The sequence below is a fragment of the Lontra canadensis genome, unplaced genomic scaffold (assembly GCF_010015895.1).
Source record: "Lontra canadensis isolate GAN:19392208 unplaced genomic scaffold, GSC_riverotter_1.0 scaffold60, whole genome shotgun sequence".
Taxonomy (NCBI): Eukaryota; Metazoa; Chordata; class Mammalia; order Carnivora; family Mustelidae; genus Lontra; species Lontra canadensis.
In genome coordinates this window covers 3,987,632-4,007,188 of record NW_022631054.1, presented here as the reverse complement: position 1 = coordinate 4,007,188, position 19,557 = coordinate 3,987,632, and the positions used below count along the sequence as shown (strand labels likewise).

At 54.3% G+C, this 19,557-nt stretch overlaps 1 protein-coding gene across 3 annotated transcripts; it reads left to right on the top strand.

Annotated features, from left to right (window-relative positions):
• Positions 1-5,472: 5,472 nt before the first annotated feature.
• CSF3R (colony stimulating factor 3 receptor) lies at positions 5,473-19,168 on the top strand. Of its 3 annotated transcripts, none has more exons than XM_032877277.1 (17): positions 5,473-5,698; positions 6,893-6,947; positions 8,790-8,875; positions 10,752-11,048; positions 12,386-12,509; positions 12,663-12,850; positions 13,642-13,811; positions 13,920-14,073; positions 14,164-14,243; positions 14,651-14,858; positions 15,850-16,038; positions 16,408-16,509; positions 17,126-17,272; positions 17,394-17,534; positions 17,771-17,864; positions 18,110-18,188; positions 18,610-19,168. In XM_032877277.1, the coding sequence occupies exons 3-17, from the start codon at positions 8,812-8,814 to the stop codon at positions 19,087-19,089; spliced, it is 2,517 nt and encodes an 838-aa protein (XP_032733168.1). In that variant the 5' UTR covers positions 5,473-5,698; positions 6,893-6,947; positions 8,790-8,811; the 3' UTR covers positions 19,090-19,168. The 3 variants fall into 3 exon arrangements, with proteins under 3 accessions (XP_032733168.1, XP_032733167.1, XP_032733169.1); XM_032877276.1 differs by having other exon boundaries at positions 5,474-5,698; positions 18,107-18,188; XM_032877278.1 differs by lacking the exons at positions 5,473-5,698; positions 6,893-6,947; positions 8,790-8,875 and adding an exon at positions 12,051-12,133 and having other exon boundaries at positions 10,952-11,048; positions 18,107-18,188.
• Positions 19,169-19,557: the final 389 nt, after the last annotated feature.

The window sequence follows — 19,557 nt, the reverse complement described above, 5'->3', positions numbered from 1 at the left end:
AGCCTGGGAAATCCAGGGAGGCTTCCCAGAGGAGGTGACATTTCCCCTGGGTTTTAAAGGATGAAAAGGATTTCTTCAGACACAGAAATAAGGGGAAGGCCATTCCAAGCAGAGGGAACCGTGTGGAGAAGTCTTGGAGCCATGAAAAAACCACATGTGATCGGACAGTGATAATAACTGAAGTGGCGGGCTCTCAGGTCCATAAGAGGGAAGAGGAAGCTTAGAAAGGAGCATGAAAAGGGGCGCCTGGGTGGCTCAGTCGGTTAAGCATCCAATTCTTGGTTCTGGCTCAGCTCATGATCTCGAGGTCATGGGATCAAGCCCCACGTGAGGCTCAGTGAGTCAGTGAGGCTCCTCACGCACTCAGTGAGGTGTCTGCTTGAGAGTGTCTCGCTCCTTCTCCCACTGCACTCCCACGCACTCACACTCGCTCTCTAAAATAAATAAGTAAAATCCTAAAAAAAAAAAGGTAGCAGGAGCGTGAAGAGATGAGGTCCCAGCATCAGGGAGGGTTAGGGGCTGGTTTTGAAGGGCCTTAAAGGCCAGAAGAAAGACTTGGGACTTTATTCCATGGGCAACAAGGCACCAATGGAAGGTTTTTTGCTGGCACAATGGTCAGCTGGGGCTGTGTTTCGGAAGAAGCTGTCCAGCCGAGTACAGCAAGGGCGGCATCGCGGGAGTAAAGATGGGAGAGCAGGCGGAGGCTGCCGCCGTTATCCTGGAGAATGAGGCTGGCAGCCCAGCCAGTGGCAGGGCGCTGGGAGAGAAGGACCCATGCAAAAGGCTGGCAGGCTGGACGTGCGGCCAAAGGGACAACAAGGAGTCCAGGCTGAGTGCAGGTTTCCAGCAGGTTGTAGGGAGCGGGGCAGGGAGAAGGTGGGCCATGGAGGAGTTCGGTGGGGGGCACGTTTAGTCTGGGCTATCTCTAGAGCATCCCAGGGCAGATGGGGATCTGAGAGGCAGGCCTGTGAGGTGTTACCCAGGGCCATACAGAGTCAGTGCCACCTCTGGGTCTAGAACACAAGCCTGCCCCGCCAACTTCCCAGGGCCAGTGCTGCCTCTTCCTACTATGGTCTCTCTACACCTTCTTCCTGTTCCCGGCCTCGATGCCTTTGCTCTTGCTGTTTATCTGCCCAGAGTACCCCTTCCTCCTCTGCATCATCCCACCCACCCTCCAGTTCCAGCTAGAGTCCCAGCTCCGTTCAGGGGCTGGAGCACAGAGCCACAGTCAGAAGTGAGTGGGGCTCAAAAGAGGGAATGGTGAGTATGACAGAAAGTGCGGAGATGAAACTTAGAGCCCAGCTCAGCTGCGAACTGGCCGTGTGACATGGGACAGGTCACTCTCCCTCTCTGGGCCTCAGTTTCCTAACCTGTCTGAAGTGAACAAGGAAAGGTCCTCATCCCCAGGGAGCTCAAGGTCTAGAAAGGGCCACAAGGTAAAACAGGACCATTGATTAAGAGGTGTATTGTGTCCCTTGAGGAGGCAAGTTGGGAAAAAGTTTATGGAGAAAGACTTCGTGGTATTTTCTCTGAGCCATGAAGAATGGGTACAATTTCAGCAAGTGGAGAGAGGCAGAAGCGGGCCCTTGAGCAGAGAGACCAGCCCCAGCAAAGACCGGCAGACACAAAGTTCAGGGTGTGTTCAAGGAAGAATGAGTGTCCAGATTCTGATTTCTTTCTGAGTCAACAGCTCAGGCACTTTTTGTAAGCAGGCAGTCCAAGGCAGGCAGCCTCCAGTAAACACCTTTTTGCACAATCGAGGTCACACACAGGGACGTGTTTGCACAATGACCTGTTTGCACAATCTCGGCCGACTGCTATATTCCAGCCAAACCAGCCCGGGGCAGAAGAGCACAGCCTCCACTTCCGGACACGTACCCTGGCTGGCCCACCCATTCCCGCCCCTTGGGGACAGGCAGCTCCTTGACCCACTCAGGAGCCCTACGCACCGCAGGCAATGACAGAAACCGAAACGATCCAACCCGCCGTAGGGCTGCCAAGAGCGGGGTTCCTCCCCTGGGCTTCCTGACTGGGCTTTCCAGACCCCGGAGGTCACTCTGTCTGATGGAGGAAGGGGCCGGGGCAAGAGAGCTGGAGGAGGAAGTATCCACAAAGCAGACACTGGGTGTGATGGAGGGGATGACCACATCTGTCTCGTGCTTTTCAGTGCAGGGGAGTAAACATTTATTGAGCACTTACTGTATACCTGGCTCTGTTGCACATGCCTCGCGTGCATTATTTCACCAATTTCTCTCAAAAACCCCACAAAGCAAATACTAACATCCCCATTTTAAAGATGACGAAACCGAGGCTCAGAGAGGTTAAACAACTTGCCCAGCATCACACAGCTAGTAAGTGGCAAATCCAAGCAGTCCAACGCTTCAGCCCCGCTCTTCACCTCTCAACGCTAATACGAAGTCTCTAATGTCTCTCCCCTAAGTAAAGTTCTTCCTTAAACCTAACTTTCATTTCAGCTGCCACAGTTCTGTTTCCTGGTGCAGGCCTTCAGTGGAGAACAGAACACAGATGAGGTCAGTAAAATCTTGATCTGAAATACTGAACTATGCAGTGGGGGGAAAGGAAAGGAATTGTACTGAACACCTACCACGCTGGGTTTTATACCTCCCATAGTTCATTTAATCGTCACAAAACCCCTGGGAGGAATTGTTTTCCCTGTGGCAGGTAAGGCAACAGACAGAGGCTTGGAGAGGGAAATTCTGCAGCCCAGGAGATCCTCTAGGCGGAGGCTGGAGGCAGAAACGAGAATATGGTTTCTGCCCTCAAGGAGTTCACAGCCTAATGGAGGAGGGAGACAGCCAAGAACCCACTGTGGTTATACAGGGTCACCGAGGAAGGAGGGCACCAGCCCAGAGAGATGCTCAGCACAGACTCAAGTCTGGGCGGGGTCAGGGGCAGGACTCAGCCAGCCGGCGGTGACAGGGGGTCAGCAAGAGCAAACACGCGGAGGTGTTCAGAGCCTGAGGCAGGCAGGGAGACGTAAGCCAACACTGCTGGACAACAACCCAAAGAAGTGTGTCTGGGGAAGCAGAGGCAGGTAAGGCAGGAGAGGGAGGTGGGGCCAGCTGGCAGGGTACCTTGATTGTCCTGTGAAGGACTTAGGATGTGCCATAGGGCCCCTGAAGAATGGGGACCAACATGGTCAGCCATCCCTGCATGTAGGAAAGCTCACGCTGCCAGAAGCTGACAGAGGGCGGAGGGAGAGAACCCAGAGCAGGGAGCCCATGGGAGCCCCAGTGAGGGTTGGGGAGATCCGACAAAGGCGGGGAGAGATGAATTTCAGAATTGTGGACAAGACAAAGAGTTCCACAAAGGCAGGAACGAACACTGCTTTGGGTCACCATTATATCCCTGCATCTGCTCTGGGGACATGTTTTTCTGGATGATGAACCAAAGGCCCATCCTCCTTCATTAGGGACTGGCTGGAGATGGGAGTGTGGAGAAGGAGGTGTGAGGAGGGACTCCTGGGTCCCTACGTTGGGTGACTTGAAGAAGTGGGGATGGTGATACACTTTACCAAGATGAGGCCCACGAGAACGGAGGACAGGTCTGGCGAGGTGCAGAGAAGATTCATCCATTCAGTCATTCATTCTCCACTTCACTCATTCATCCAGTGTGCTCTGAGGACTCACTAGGTGGCAGGCAGTGTTGTGGGCAGTGGAGAGAAAGTTTTGACCAAAACAGACTAAAACCCTTGCCCTTGTGGAATTTCCATTCTAGTGGGAGGTGGGGGGGTGAGGAAAGCCAATGACAGAGGGTGAAAAGGGATATGGGAAAAAAGAGGGCTACAGAGTAGAGGGTGCAATTTTTTTAAAGGGTAATCAAAGAAAGACTCAATGAGAAGTTGATATTTGAGCAAAGACCTGAAGAAGGAGAGAGAGTGGACCCATGTCATTATTTGGGGTGGGGGGGGGGATCCAGGCAAGAGAAACAGCAAGTGCAAAGGCCCTGAGGCAGGAGGGAGCCTTAGCAAATTTAAGAAACAACAAGAAAAACAGCATAGCTGGAGCAGAGCATCAAGGGAGAGAAGAATAGGAGAGTGCCCCCCATGTTGAGTGGGACCTTGTAGATCATCAAAAGGACCTTGACCTTGACTCTGAGTGAGATGAGAACCACTGGGGGCTTGGGACAGAGGATGACATGAAGTGACTTGACAGGAACTGACCTTTTTTGGGTCAGTATCATACCGGCTGCTGAAGGTACAATAGACAAATTGGTGGGGGACAGGATGAATAGAAGTAGGAGACTATTGCAACAATCTAAATAAGAGGTTAGGGTCGTTTAATCCTGACTAGTATTGGTTTAAGTGGTAGTTATATTTTCCAACTTTGTATCATGAAAATATTGAAACATAGAGGCAAGTTGAACTGTAACAGGAACACCTGTCTCCCCAAAATTCTGCTTATATTTTGAAAGAAGAGTTGACAGGATTTGCTGAGCAGGCGGGGCCCTATAGGACATCTTGGGGAGGTTGCCACAGACAGGTGGGTATTTCCTTTTGGACCCTCCCCTGCAGCCCACGTCTGCCCCCACATCAGACTCAGAAGCCCTTTTTCCAAAAAGGATCATACGTTATGGACGCTCTGCTGGTCAGTTGGTACCTAACCTTACTGGGTCATAAATCCAATGAACTATGAACAGTCTGAACCCTCTTCAGAAAAATGCACAGAAAATTATTTATAAGCAGTTCTGAAGGACACCTGGGTGGTTCAATTGGTTAAGCACCTGCCTTCGGCTCAGGTCCTGATCCAGGAGTCCTGGGATCGAGCCCTATGTCGGGTTCCCTGCTCAGAGGGGAGGCTGCTTCTCCCTCTGCCTCTGCCACTCCCCCTGCCTGTGCTTGCTCTCGCTCGCTCTCTCCCTATCAAATAAATAAATTTTTCAATAAGTCTTTATAACCAGTTCCGGGGAAATCATGGATACAAACAATGAAAGACACAAAATTTAGCCTACTACACCCAATCCAAAATTTTTCAGAGTAGCAAAATCATCGTGAGTAAACCAATTTCAAGGTCACATATGAAGACCCTGAGCCTTCCCAGGTCTTCCCCCCATCTTGTTTCAAGAGTCCCCATTTCCCCATTGCCAGTCAATGGTGAAAAATATGCAGTCAAGAAGGCCACAGGGAGTCAGATCCAAAATTTCCCATAACCTGGAGGCTGCCTCTTGAGTACTGTGAGGATTAGGGCCCCAAGGCTAGAGCCAAAAAGAGGCTTAGAGCAGAGCGAGCCTTCCAGCCAAGGTCTGTCTCCCACTGATGCTCCCTCAGGGATAGGGGCAAAGGAATGGCACCCAGGCGGCTTGACGCCTGGGCCCCGGCCAGCCCCAAAGCTTTGAGGTCAGGAAATCCGGAGGCAGGGGAGAGGGACGCGGTTGCCACACTCCCCAGCCTCTTTGAGACCCCCAAGGCAGGAAGGCTGCCTGTCCTCACCGGCTTCCCTCCCAGGCTCCTTCCTGGGAGGAAGGGGCTGCCCTGTGCTTCAGTGACTGTCTGACAGCACAAGGGAGGGAAGGAGGCTGGGCAGGTGTTGCAATCGGCAGCCCCTGGGCCTGTCAGAGACTGAGCCATTAACGACAGGGCTGGGGAGAGAAGCCGGACTGCGGCTGTTTTCAGGAACTTGCCCTCCAGAGGAGCGCGGAGACCAAGGAGGCCAGGCGGGCTCCCGCTGCAGGCTCCAGCGTGAGTAGGGGAATCCACTGGGAGGGTTGTACCTTGGGCGGGAAAGGACCCTTGAGTCCTGGGTCCACTCCCCCCAACTCGGCCAAGTGCCCATGCACAGGCCTGGAACCGGGGCTCCTGCCTTTAGCGTTGGTCCTTGGGAACCAGGAGCCCCCGGACACGGAGTCTCTTTTGCCAGGGCTGCCCCCACTTTTTTGGGGGGGTGCATTGGGGAAGTCACAAACCTCTGAATACCTGTCTGGGAACACAGAGCTGGGCTCAGGGGAGGGCATGATCACCATCCTTCCCCACGTTCCTGTCTCAGACCCTATGTCTCAGCCTGTCCCTCTCTCCCCTGTTTCTGTCTTGCCTCCCCAGCCCCTACCTGGCCTATCTGGGCTCTGGGTCTCTGTCTGTCCGTGTGTCTTGAAGTCTTTCTGTGCCTTTCCCTCTGTCTGTGTGTCTTGAAGTCTTTCTGTGCCTTTCCCTGTCTCTCACATTTCCCTCTCTCAAATCTTAAACTCGCTCGGGGACCTCTTGCTTCTTGGCCTTGAGCACCTGGGTCTCTGGGTCAGCGTCCTTGTCCTCCCAGGGCCCTGTCTCTCTGCACCTGTCCTGCCCAGGCCTCACTGCCTGCATGCCTGTTTCACATTCTTACACCTTCTGCAGCTCTGCCTCCCTCCTTCTCAGCAACCCATCGGGGAGGGCCTCTCCCTCTGTTCAGTCCCAGCCCCCTCCTCCCACTGGAAGAATCTCCCTGAAGGAGAGGAGACACAACAGGGTGGAGAGGATGCAAGCTGGGGCAGGGGGAGCAGGGGAGAAGGCTAAGTGCAGGGGAAGGAGAGGAGGGCAGGAAGAGGTGGGTGATGGCAGTGCCTCCAGGAGGCAGCGGGTTCTGCTGGGACTGATCAGAGAGGACTGAAGCGAAGGGGAGACTGAGGGCCCAGGGAGCTGCAAGTAGGGGACCCAGAAACAGGGCTTTGAAGCCATGCTTCGTGACACAGATGAAAGCCAGGTGGCAGTCCTAGGAGGCTGTGACCACAGGGCCTGCGAGGGGGAGAAGAGGCCCCATGCTGGATTCCACAACACGGTGTCCCACTTTGTGTCGCGTGAAAACAACTTACAATTGCCCAGTGCGCTTTCTTCCCAGCCCATCTCGGTGCCTCCTCACTACAATCCTGAGAAGTGCGTGCTAATGTTCCCCCTCATTCACAGATGGGGAAACCAAGGTTCAGAAAGGTGCAGTAACTTCTCCACAGTCACGAAGCCGGTAAGTCCCAGAGCTGGGGTTTAGAGCAAGTGGTCTGGCTCAGAGCTGGGCTTCCACTGTCTCCATGTACTGGCCCCCAGAGAGTGTGACCATGCTCCAACAGGTCCCCGATCACACTCAATGGGGGTGGAGGGCACCCCGGGCTGTTGCGGGGGACCAGGGACCAAAGCCAACATGCCAACACTCAGCAGCCCAGGGGGAGGAGGCCGGGGCCTCTGAGAGTGAGGTTTGGTTGCCCATTCTGGACAGGAGCCAGAGGAGAGGGATGAAGTAGTACCTTGCTGGGCACACACTAGGCGTGATGCTGACCCCTGCAAGGGCAGCAGGGCTGTGACATGATCAAAAGCACATGGTAATGGAAACCAGCATCCCAAAGACTAGGCCTACGAGGCTAAATCTTCCCCCCGACAAGTGTGCATGGGGGATAATCAAACTGCCATGCTCTGGTAAGAAAGTTGCCAACCACTGATTGGTAGACAGGGATGCTCTGAACAGTTGTGTGGGTTTCTCACTGCACAAAGCTGCCCAGCTGAGGACCAAGTAGAAGCTGAAATCCAGCCTATTCTTCAGTTGCCAGGTCTTAGTGTGAGGCTACATCTGTCCAGAGGTAGTGGCACTTTTTTTCCTGATTTGCAAAAAAAGTGACTTATGGGCTAGCAGTCCTCTGGCATCCTGATATGGAAATGTATATAAATAGCTCGGGGTTGGGGTAAGGCCCCTGTGAGAAGTAACAGCCTTGGGCAGCTTATATTCACACCCCTGTCTGAGAGGGGCAGAAAAGGGGGAGAAGATTTCCTACCTCTGAGCACAGGGGATCTGCTGGGACACTACCTACACGTATGCATTCCTGGATATACACGCAGGCTAGTCAGTGATTTCCACTGACATGCTGCCAAGAATGCCACCTGGTGCTGGGGAACCAGGTCCCTGGTCCCAAGACCCCTAGGGGAGCAGGATGGAGGTCAGGCTAGAAGCCCACCCCAGTGGTAGAATACCTTTTGCATAGTTTCTGGAACACCTGGCCCCAGAAAACCTCCAGAGGTCTGTGCCCAGAACTGGGCATGTGTTGGACCCCTTGTACCGTCCACAGAGGCCAGCTTCCCACAGGTGTAAACTGACAGCCTCTTGCCTCAGCTAATCCATGCCAGGGAGCATCTCTGACCCTTCTGGCATGGCTCCTCCAAGAGAACCTGCCTCGTACTCATGCGTGTGTAACCTGGATGGGCCAGAAAGTTAATAGCCCAAAGAACATCCTCTGACCGATGGGGGATGGAAGTCAGTAGGTAAATGTTCCCATCCTCTCTCCTGTTCAAGGGATAAATTGTCCCTTGAGCGGATGGTCCTGAGGCATAGCCTACACAGCTCCTTAGAAGGTCCCAGCAGGATGGAGCCCCCCTCATCCGTAGAGATGACCCCAATTCCATGACATGACCCTTGTGTCAGCTTTCCTTCCTTACCTGTTTCATTCTCCCCAACCCCTCCCTCTGTTCCTAGGGTCTTTCCAAAATAAACTACCTGCAGGTAAGCCCAGCCAAGATAAAAGGGAAAGGGGAAGAATGCTGTTCCTTGATGCTCCTGTCCCTGTTTTCTCCTGGAAGGCAAATATAATAACAACAGTGGCTGTCACTTACAAAGTCATTGCCTATGTCCCTTGCATCATTCTGTGTCTTCCTCCCAAAGTCCTACGCAATATAGGCTGTTGTTAATTCCATTTTGCGGACAAAGAAACTGAGGCTCAGAGAGGTCAAATCCCCTGGCCAAAGCCACACTGTGGCAGAGCAAGGGTTAAGCTCAGCTCTGACTCCAGAGCCCATGACATTCCCCATTCCCCTCTGCCTCCAGGTAAACACCAAACTGGCGTGCTATGGCAGGGCTAGGAACCTGGAGCCTGACCGTGGCTGCCCTGATTGTCCTGCTGCTCCCTAGAAGTGAGTATGGCCAGGGATCGGGTGCAATGGGGAGAGGAGAGTCACAGGGAGAGAGGTTTAGCGGGTAGAAGAGGGACTCATTGGCCTGCACCGGCCACACTGCTCCTGGAGTTCCCAGACAATCCAGGCTGGGCCAAGAATATGGGGTAGCCAGGCCTCCACCCACAAACCTCTATAGGCAAACCACCACCCATGCGGAGTGGCAAGAGAGTCTGAGCCGGTCAGCCTGGAAAAGGCCAGGGGACCCAGGTCTTGTCCGCAAATCTCTGCCAAGCTTGTCAGAAGGAAACTCTGGGTCCTCTCCAGCCTTCACAGGCAGCAAAGGAATAGGAGTGGGAGCCACAAGGAGGATTATTCCCAGAATAAGGAAACCCAGGCAGAGCTCTCTAAACTAGGGAAACTGTCTTGAGAGGTGGAGAGCTTCCCATCTGTGGGGGTATGCAAGCTGAGGCCAGGACTGACAGGGATGCTGCATAGCAAAGGTCAGCAAACATTGATAGTCGTATTGAGGCTTTGCTGGCCGCATATAGTGTCTGCTGCATGTTCTTATCTGTTTTCTGCTTTGTTTTCACCCTTTAAAATGGAAGGAAAATGGAAATTTTAAAATTTGGAAATGGAAAATGGAAAACCCATTTTTAATGGATTTAAAAATGGAAAAATGGAAAACCCATTCTTATTTGTCAGACTGTACAAAACCGGGCCATCCTAGCCCTGCTAAAGAGGATGCAATGTTAGGTGGAGTTCTGGAGTAAACAGTTTTGCAAGATTCCTTCCAGTCTGAAATTCTGAGTTGGTGAAGCGATAGGAGCCCCACGCTGAAAGTCATGACCTTGCTCCGTGATCCTGGGCAAATTCCTCGGACCTCAGCATCCTCCTCAGCAAAACAGACCCCAGAACACATGACAGAGGAAAGAAGGCACGGTGGGCAAAGTACAGTGGATCTTTGTTTGTTTATACAATAAATATTCACCAAGGGCCTACTCTATGCTAAGCTCTGGGAATACAGTAATAAGACCAACAGCCAAGGTCTCTGGCCTCACAGAACCTCTGGTCTAACTGGGGAGACAGGCAAGCAATGAATCACATGACTCCATAATTATGAAGGAGAATAAGAGCTTTGGGAAAGTTCAGGGTGCTTGACCTGATCTGGTTGATCCGGGTCTGGTCTGGTGCCCCCAAGATGCTCAATGTTAATCAGGTGAGCAACATGGGTGGAAACTATTTTTCATCCCCACTGTACAGATGAGAAAAATCAAGGCATGGAAAGCCTCAGTAACCTGCCAAGGTCATGTAATTAATAAGCAATACAGCCAGGCTCTAAACCCAGCTGTGCTCTTACCCACCACACCACTGGAGTGTTGGAGGGCTGTGGTCCAGATGGGGTAACACAATCAAGATTTGAATTCTGAGAGCTGTGGCCGTGGGGTTCTTATCATTCCCACCAACGCTTTCACCACCTCTGGGGAGGGTGCCGCAGAGGGGCCTAGTGTCTGCTTGGCGGTGTGCTAGTGCTGGCTTATGAGACCTAAGTGTGCACATTTCCTCCCAAGTTCACGTTCAGTGATGTCACACTGGTAGCTTGAAAAGCAGTCTTGGTGGGAATATTTACACCAGAGAAAGCAGCCCAGACTACCAATCAGGATCTGGTTTTCTCAAAGAGCCAGCTGATAGACCCTGATGGACATATCCCTAGCTCTCTCTCACCCCGGAAAGCCCCTCTCCATCCCCACAGGCATTCACCCCATTCCAGCCCCTGTATCTCAGGGGGTGAGGCAAAGAGGTAAGGACCTTGAGTCTAGGAATACAAAGGCCTAGGTTTATAACTCAGCTCCGCATGGCAGAGGAGTGACTCATGGCCCATTCTCCCCTCCCCCAGGCCTGGAGGAATGTGGGCGCATCAGCCTCCCCACCCCCACTGTCCACCTGGGGGATCCCATCACAGCCTCCTGTGTCATCAGCCCGAACTGCAGCCACCTGGACCCTGAGTCACAGATTCTGTGGAAACTGGGAACAGAGCTTCAACCTGGAAAGAGGCAGCGACGTCTGGCAGATGGAAGGCAGGAATCCACCATCACCGTGCCCCGCCTCAACAGCCCCCGGGTCCTTCTCTCCTGCTGCGTGCGCTGGGGCACCAGCCTACAGATCCTGGACCAGGCTGAGGTGCAGGCAGGCTGTAAGTGCCCGCGGCCACCCACCCGCCCGGCCCCCGTGCCTTCCTGCCATGGCTCAGGAGAGCCATTATCATTCACTGAGCTCTTGTTCAATAAACACATTATGGGCATGGCATTGGATAATCTTTCCAACCCAGCGATAGTGCTGTTTAGCCCCATTTTGTAGATGAGGAAACTGAGGCTCAGGGAGTATATGTGATTTGGTGAAGGTCACAAACTAAGGATAGAGCTGAGGTTTCTACCAGGCAGTACGGCTCCAAGGTCAGAGGGCACCACTACTCCGAGTGGCGGGCAAGTAAGCCCAGACACTCAGCCACTGGACAGTGTGCCCAGAGAGGACACCTGACCAGCTCAGCCTGCTCCTAGTTTCTCCCATGGCAGTCTCAGCCTCCTACTCAAACCAAGAAGTGAGGACTTTCTGCCAAGCCAATGCATAAGAAAACCACTAAGACCAGTTTTTTTTTTCTTTTTTTTTTAAGATTTTATTTATTTATTTATTTGACAGACAGCAAGAGAGGGAACACAAGCAGGGGGAATGGGAGAGGGAGAAGCAGGCTTCCCGCTGAGCAAGGAGCCCAATGCAGGGCTCAATCCCAGAACCCTGAGATCATGACCTGAGCCAAAGGCAGACGCCTAACAACTAAGCCACCCAGCCGTTCTGACCAGTTTCTTTCTTAAGAGTCACTCATAGTAGGGGCACCTGGGTGGCTCAGTCAGTTAAGCGTCTGCCTTTGGCTTAGGTCAGGATCTCAGAGTCCTGGGATCGAGTCCCATGTCTGGCTCCCTGCTCAGTGGGAGTCTGCTTTTCCTCTGCCTCCTGCTCTCTCTCTGACAAATAAATACATAAAATCTTAAAAAAAAAAAAAATACCGTCAGTAATAGTAGAGCTAACACTTACATAGCACCTACCACATGCCAGGCATGGCCCTGAGCACTGTGTAAATAGTCATTCAGCCTCTGAAACCTCAGGGAGTGTGCATATTACCATCACTCCCATTTCACAGATGAAGAAACTGAGGCACGGGGCAGTTAAGTGACTTCCAGATCACAACAGCTAACAAATGGCAAAACCAGGATGAAAAGCCAGGTCTGCACCATCCCTGTCCAAGGGGTCAGAGCCGAGGGGGTGGGAGGCTCTGTGGCACCTGCCCCTGTCTGGGCCTGCATTTCACTTTCCCTAGGGCTGCCCCTCCCGGGTCACTTGATAGGGAGACGAGCAACAAGACAAGGTGACTCCAGGGGGAACAACCCAGAGCAAGGAAACAAAGCTGACTGGTTCCAATCGCAGCTTTCTGAATGGTCCTACCCAAAGCCCTGACTCTCCCCGCCCTATGTGCAGACCCTCCCGCCGCTCCCCATGACCTGTCCTGCCTCATGAACCTCACAACTAACAGCCTCATCTGTCGGTGGGAGCCAGGACCCGACACCCACCTGTCCACCCACTTCACACTCAAGAGCTTCAAGTAAGTAAGGGTCTCTATGCTAGCTCAGTTCTTCTGGGTTCTTCTGGGGCATGGGAGGGACTGCAGGATGGGGGAGCCAGAAGCAAACACAGGAGGGAGCAGGGAGCCTCACTTCCTTTTTCTGCTAGACACCCAAGCCTGGCCTCTTGGCAGGAGCCGGGGAAACTGTCAGACACAAGAGGACTCTATCCTTGACTGCGTGCCTAACAACGGGCAGAACCACTGCTCCATCCCACGAAGACACCTCCTGTTGTACCAGAACATGGGCATCTGGGTGGAGGCTGAGAACGCCCTAGGGACCAACAAGTCCCCACAGCTGTGCCTCATTCCCATGGATGTCGGTGGGTGACGCTGGGTCTGGCAGAGGGGAGAGGCCCCCACGATGGGCCAACCCAGAGAGGAACAGAGAGGAAATCACAGACCAGGAGACAATGGGAGACCTAGAGATAGAGGCAGGCAAGAGACAGGGACAAAATGGAATGCAGGTGGGGATGGAGCTATGGAGACACAGAAGGACAGAGGCAAGGAGACACGTTCTTTAATTCTTTCAGCAAGTTTCTTGAGTTGCCCACAGATTACTAGGCATTGCTCTTGGTGCTGGAGATAGGGCACTGAATGAAATATCGAAACTCCTGCCCTTGGAACATGACATTCTAGGGGACAAACTAAATAAAATGGAATGTCAAGTGACAAGAAGGGTGACAGGGAAAGGGGTAGGGAAAGCTGGGGCTGGTGGACAACTGCCCTTCCAGTTAGATGGCCAGGGGCGGCCTAACTGAGAAGGTGACATCTGAGAAGATCCTTGAAGGAAATGAGAGAGCAGGCCACTGGATGTCTGGAGGGAAAGAGCTCCAGGCAGAGGGAACAAGTGCAAAGGCCCTGGGGCAAGCGGATGAAACAGAGACCTAGGGGGAGACAGACACATATACAGAGACAGACCTGCAGAAATTGTGATGGCATGGAGATGAAGAGACTCAGAGAGAGAGAGAAAAGAGAGACAGACTGACAGAGACCCCAGGGATGGAGACCCAGAGCCAAAAATGGAACAACAGGCCAAGAGAAAAGCAGGAGTACAGCAGATCCCCTACAGGATGGGGCAGGGAACGTTTCTGACAACCCCTTCTCCTTGCAGTGAAGTTGGAACCCCCGACACTGTGGGCCCTGGCCCCCAGCCCTGAGGTGGCCCCACCCCAGCCAGGCTGCCTGCTGTTACGCTGGGAGCCATGGAAGCCGAGCCTGTACATAGAACAGAAATGTGAGCTGCGCCACCAGCCACAGCTTGGAGAAACCAGCTGGGTCCTGGTGAGGTGGAGGGCAGCCTGGAGGGCCTGGGGCTGGCTGAGGGGAGGGCGGCTGAGCTGGCCCTGAAGGGCACAGGATCCAGGCTCAGAGCCATGGCCACCCCACCAGGTGGGCCCCCTGCTCTCCCAGACTCTCCAGTATGAGCTCTGCGGGCTCCTCCCATCCACAGCCTACGCCCTGCAGATGCGCTGTACCCGCTGGCCCCTGCCTGGCCAATGGAGCGACTGGAGCCCTAGCCTGACGCTGACCACTGCGCAACAGGGTAAGCAGTGGGTGGAGAGGAGCCAGGAGCAGGTATCAGGGCCAAATCCAGCCCCCAGGACCCTCCCTGACCCTCTGGCTCCCTCCACAGCCCCCATCGTCAGACTGGACACATGGTGGCGGCAGAGGCCATTAGACCCCAGGATGGTGGCCGTGCAGCTGTTCTGGAAGGTGACCCATCCTGACATCCCTCCACCCCTGAGATTCCTTCCAACCCAGACAGATCCCTTTGGGCTGGGGCCCTGGACTCCAACCTGTCCAGGAGCCTGGGATGCATTTGTATGTGATTTGTGTGTGCCTAGGAAGCTGGGTAGTGCCCTTCTGGAGAGACTGGAATGCAGGACTCACCTGTGGCAAAGGGTTGGTTCAGGGAGTAGTTCAGTGCCAATGTGCTTCTTCCTTTTCTCCCTCCAAGGACCTGGAACAGGGTGAATAGGGGAAGAAGGAAGGGAGGGAAGAAGGTTGGCTCCCGGCCTGTGGGGCTCAGTTCCTAAGACCCATCCACCCCATCTAGAAGCCTCCCCCCCACTCAAGATGAGCTGTGCAGCCCCCTTGTCTTCTTCCTGTACCCACTGCAGCCAATGCCCTTGGACAAATACAGTGGGCAGATCCAAGGCTACCTGGTCAGAGCTCCGAACCAGACTGAGGCAGTCCCCCCACTCTGCAACACCACGGAGCTAAGCTGCACCTTCCACTTGCCCTCGGAAGCCCAGGGAGTGGTCCTTGTGGCCTATAACACAGCCGGGACCTCTAATCCCAGCCCAGTGGTCTTCCTAGAGAGCACAGGTAAGGGGGCTGGCAGCTGGTAGAGCGTGGTGGTTAAGCATGTCAATTCAGAAGACAGACTGCCTGGGTTCACATCTAGTTCTGTCACTTGCTAACAGCGTGACCGGGGCAAGGGACCCCAGCTCCCTGGCCTCTGTTTACTCACCTAGCAAAGGGGGACGATACAGTGTTGACCTTAAAGCGTTGTTACGAGGCTACAGGCGTTCAGACATGTGCCTGACACCAAGTTACTGCTCAGTGTGTGTTCGCCACTCTTATCATCACGAGCCAGAACCAAGCTGGGCTGCTGGTGGTTACATACACACACACACACACACGCACGCACACACACACACACGCACACACGCCCCGCACACACATTCACCCCACACTCACACACGAGGATGCTTACAGACTCACACTCCCCTGTGCACACACACTGAGCCCATGCCACCAAGGAAGATGGGAAGAAAGCCCTAAGCTTTTCCAACTGGAACACGGTCCCTGAGTTAATTGCTCATTCTCGGGGGTCAGCCAACACCACTACCCCCAGGGTCCCCGGCACATGGGTCCTCAACGGGTGAGACTGGCGATAATAAGAGGGACTATTCCATCTTATTAGCCGTGTGACCTTAGACAAGTTCCTGAACCTGTCTCAGCTGTCTCCTTGATCAAATGGGGCCAGGGCAGCAGCTCCCTCACAGGACTCTCAGGGGCTCAGGAAATTAACATGCACCAAAGACCCTAGCAACATATACTGTGAACTACACAGTGTTAGCCTTGATCACAGTCAGGCCCTCCTCTGCACGGGGCACTGTGCTAGGCTCATCCTATGCAGCAGCTCATGGGATCTGCACAGAGCCCTTGCAGATGAGCTAAGTGAGGTCCTGAGCTTGAGGGACCCATGATCACCCAGTCTGTAAGTAACAAAGCCAGGACCAGAACCCAAGCTCCTGACTCTGGGACCTGCATTTTTCGCACTTTGTTCACTTACCTCCTACTCTGTCTCCAGGCCCGCCCCTGGCCAGACTCCACACCGAGGCTCCAGATCCCCACAGCCTCTGGGTGGGCTGGGAGCCGCCCAGCCCTCAGCCTCGGGGTTATGTGATTGAGTGGGGCCTGGGTCCCCCCAGCCCCAGCGGCAGCAATAAGAGCTGGAAGATGGAGCATAATGGAAGCATTTCTGGGATGCTGCTGCAGGGTGAGGTGCAGGGGGAGGCGTGGCGGGGGAGGGGGGCCTGGGAAGCAGAGAGGCAGTGCTAGTCTGACAGTTAGCAAGGGGCGGCCTGAACCACCTGAGAAGTGGACTCCCCAGTCTTTCTAGACTCTTTCCTGTCATCTCTTATCCCCAGAATTAGGACATTCTCCCAGTCTAACTGGACCCTCTCTTTTCACAGTCCTGACACCACCACCTTTCTAGCTTTCCCACTTTTCTGCTCTCACCCCATCAAATGATCTGAAGAAGAGGTAGAAGAGGATAGCTCTGCAGCATGAGGCCTGGGTTGTCCCCTGCTGAAGCTCTGAGGTTAGCTCCCCTCACCTGGGGGCCTGCCCCATCTTCTCTCTACAGAGAACATCAGGCCCTTTCAGCTCTACGAGATCACTGTGACCCCCCTCTACCAGGACACCGTGGGACCCTCCCAGCACATCTATGCCTACTCCCAAGAGATGGGTACGTCGGCCACCTGGTCCCTCCCAGAATCCTCTCCTCTCAGTGCCTGCCTGGGCCCCAGCAATCAGGACAAGGGAACATTTCCTTCCTCCCCCACCTCTGGCCCAGAAGAGGCTCTTTTCCCACCCCAAGATGACCCCTGTCTTACACTGGACACCTGCAACGGGACAGAAGTCAGGTGGTGGGGCAACAGAAATTAGGGAGTGGGTTCGGCAGAATTTGGGAAGCAAGTCTGGCAAAAATCAACCCATTGCCCTGACAGAAATCAAGCATCATGTGTGGCAGAAGTTAGACAGAGGGCCTGGCATAAAGTCAGAGAGCAAGCGGTAGAAATCAGATAGGGAGCCCAACAAAATCAAGCCTGGCAGAAAGCAGTTGGCGAGGCTTTGGAGTCAAAGAGAAGCAAGTTCAAATCCGGACTCAGCCACTTACTAGCAGTCGATGGAATTCAGTCAAAGGTCCTGGCAACATGAGGCTTAAGGCACAAGTCCCTTTGGACTCTCCTTTCCTACTCCCCACCACAGTATGTCTCAGTTCTGGGGTCTAGGGAGCCCCAAGATGTCCCGCTGGGCTCTCCACTCTGCTCTGCTCCCCCTGTACCTCTCTCTTCCGGCAGCCCCCTCCCACGCCCCAGAGCTGCATCTAAAGCACATTGGCAAGACCTGGGCCCAGCTGGAGTGGATGCCCCAGGCCCCCGAGCTGGGGAAGAGCCCCCTTACCCACTACACCATCTTCTGGACCAATGCTCAAGACCAGTCCTTCTGTGAGTCTATCCTTAGCACCCCACAGCCCCAGGAGGCCTGGAGGGCGGGGAAGCGCACTCAGCAGGCTTGGAGGCAGTCTCCGCATCTGGGCCCGGGCTGACCATTCTCTTCTACTCCCAGCCACTGTCCTGAATGCCTCCTCCCATGGCTTGGTCCTCCACGGCTTGGAGCCTGCCAGCTTGTACCATGTCCACCTCATGGCTACCAGCAAGGCCGGGGCTGCCAACAGTACGAGCCTTACCCTGATGACCTTGGCCCTAGGTAAGGGGAGAAGGGGGCCCGCTATACAAGGCTATTGGGAAGGTTCCTCATCCAATAGAGCTTTCATTTTGAGAACCTGCCTGGATCTACTCATCTGAGGGAAGAGACCCAGCCCTGCCCATGAAACTCAGCCTGAGGGAGGAGGCCCAATCCTGCCTTCAGAGCTCAGTCAGAGGGAAGAGGCCCAGTCTTACACACATGCACTCTAACCACCTCTGGTTTTCCCCTCACCCCAGAGGAGTCTGAGCTGCATGTCCTCCTGGGCCTGTTTGGCTTCCTCCTCTTGTTCACCTGCCTCTGTGGGGCCGCCCGGTTCTGCTGCAAACCCAGGTGAGTCCTTTCAAGAGACCTGACACCAAGCTACCCCTGCCCACAGGGAACTTCACGCGGGAGTGGGCCAGTCCAAGCCCCTCTTCAAAGGCCTTCACAGGCCTCAGGGCCCATGTCTGGATCACGCTCTGCACCAACTCTTCTCTGCCCAAGGGGCCTTCAGCTACTGGGAAGGGGTTGGAAAAAGAAGGGAAAGATGGGAGGGCATGCCTAACCCAGCCTTCACCTGTCCTCTTCTGCAGCAGGAAGAATCCCCTCTGGCCAAGTGTCCCAGACCCGGCCCACAGCAGCCTGGGCTCCTGGGTTCCGACCATCATGGTGGAGGTGAGAACCCCAGAAGGAGAGAGAAATGGGGTGTAGGGGGGTGCTGGTGTTGGTCCAGGCTCAAAGTGAAAGGATACTCCTCCGAGGGTGAGGACTCAGGCCTTCCCATCCCTTCCCAGCAAGGTCCCCTCCCTCTGGAGGAAAGCAGATCTGAGTTCAAATCCCAGCTCCACCCATTTCAAAGCCTGGGTCATGCCACTGTGAGATGGGATGTATGTCACCCAGAATCGCTGGGGACATTCACCAAGCTAAGTCTGAAGCACACAGCATGTGTCAGGAAAGTATGAGCAGTTCTACAAGTGTCATCCTTTGGGCTCCAGCAGAAGGAATAGTTCCACAGATGTCCCAACACAGGAAGGGGTGGCAGTTGGGATGAACATCTGAGACGACTCATGCCCTCACCCCACGTCCTTGTGTCCAGGAGACCTTCCAGCTGCCCAGCCTTCGGGACCCCGGCATGCCACCCATCACCAAGATCACAGTGCTGGAAGAAGAAGAGAAGAAGCCAGGGCCCTGGGAGTCCAATGACAGCTCAGGGACCTGTGGCCTCCCCACCCTGGTCCAGGCCTATGTGCTCCAACGGGACCCAAGAGCACCATCCAACCAGCCCCGGCCCCCATCTATCACCAGTGACCAGGTCCTTTACGGGAAGGTGCTGGGCAGCCCCACAGGCCCAGGTCCAGGGCATTACCTCCGCTGTGACTCTACTCAGCCCCTCTTAGGGAGCCTTAGTCCCAGCCCCAAGTTTTATGAGAACCTCTGGTTCCAGACCACCCCCCTTGGAAGCCCAGAGCCCCTCGTCCCCAACCAGGAGGATGACTGTGTCTTCGGGCCACTGCTTGACTTCCCCCTCCTGCAAGGGCTCCAGGTCCATGGGGTAGAGGGGCTGGGGGGCGTCTAGCGTTCCCTGGGGCCCCCACCTGGGCCTGCCTCTTGAAAGGCCTGGGCCGTCCAGAGGAGAGGAGAGTGTAAGTCCATCATGAAAAAATCACGTAGCTCCAGAAGGGCAAAAAGGCTACCAGGATCTCTCTATCTCTGGTCCTCAGCACCCTTCCTCAATCTCCCCAGACCCCACTGGGCCTCTCACTTTAGTGGCCAGAGAATGTTTTGTCCAACCCTGCCCACTAACCTCTTGTGCTTATTTCCTATAATTTCAGTCTCTTAAACTGGTTCATGGTTTGGTTTGGTTTGACTCTGAGAAACTCTCGAGTGTGCCTGCGCTTCTGTTCCTTGTCTTTTCAGGGCCTAGCAGTGATGGGGGTACTTATCAGAAGTATTCATTTGTATACTCCTTCCTTCACTCATTCATTCTACCAGCCCTTACTTATCATGGAGGCCCTGTGCTGGAAGCAGGGACTCAAAAAAATGA

What these genes read in the sequence shown, in the direction of transcription:
- CSF3R (XM_032877276.1), top strand. Translation starts at nt 8,812, where the DNA reads ATGGCAGGGCTAGGAACCTGGAGCCTGACCGTGGCTGCCCTGATTGTC. An exon ending in TGCCTACTCCCAAGAGATGG is followed by an intron (nt 16,510 to 17,125) that starts GTACGTCGGCCA and finishes CTCTTCCGGCAG; the next exon opens with CCCCCTCCCACGCCCCAGAG. An exon ending in TGCTCAAGACCAGTCCTTCT is followed by an intron (nt 17,273 to 17,393) that starts GTGAGTCTATCC and finishes TTCTACTCCCAG; the next exon opens with CCACTGTCCTGAATGCCTCC.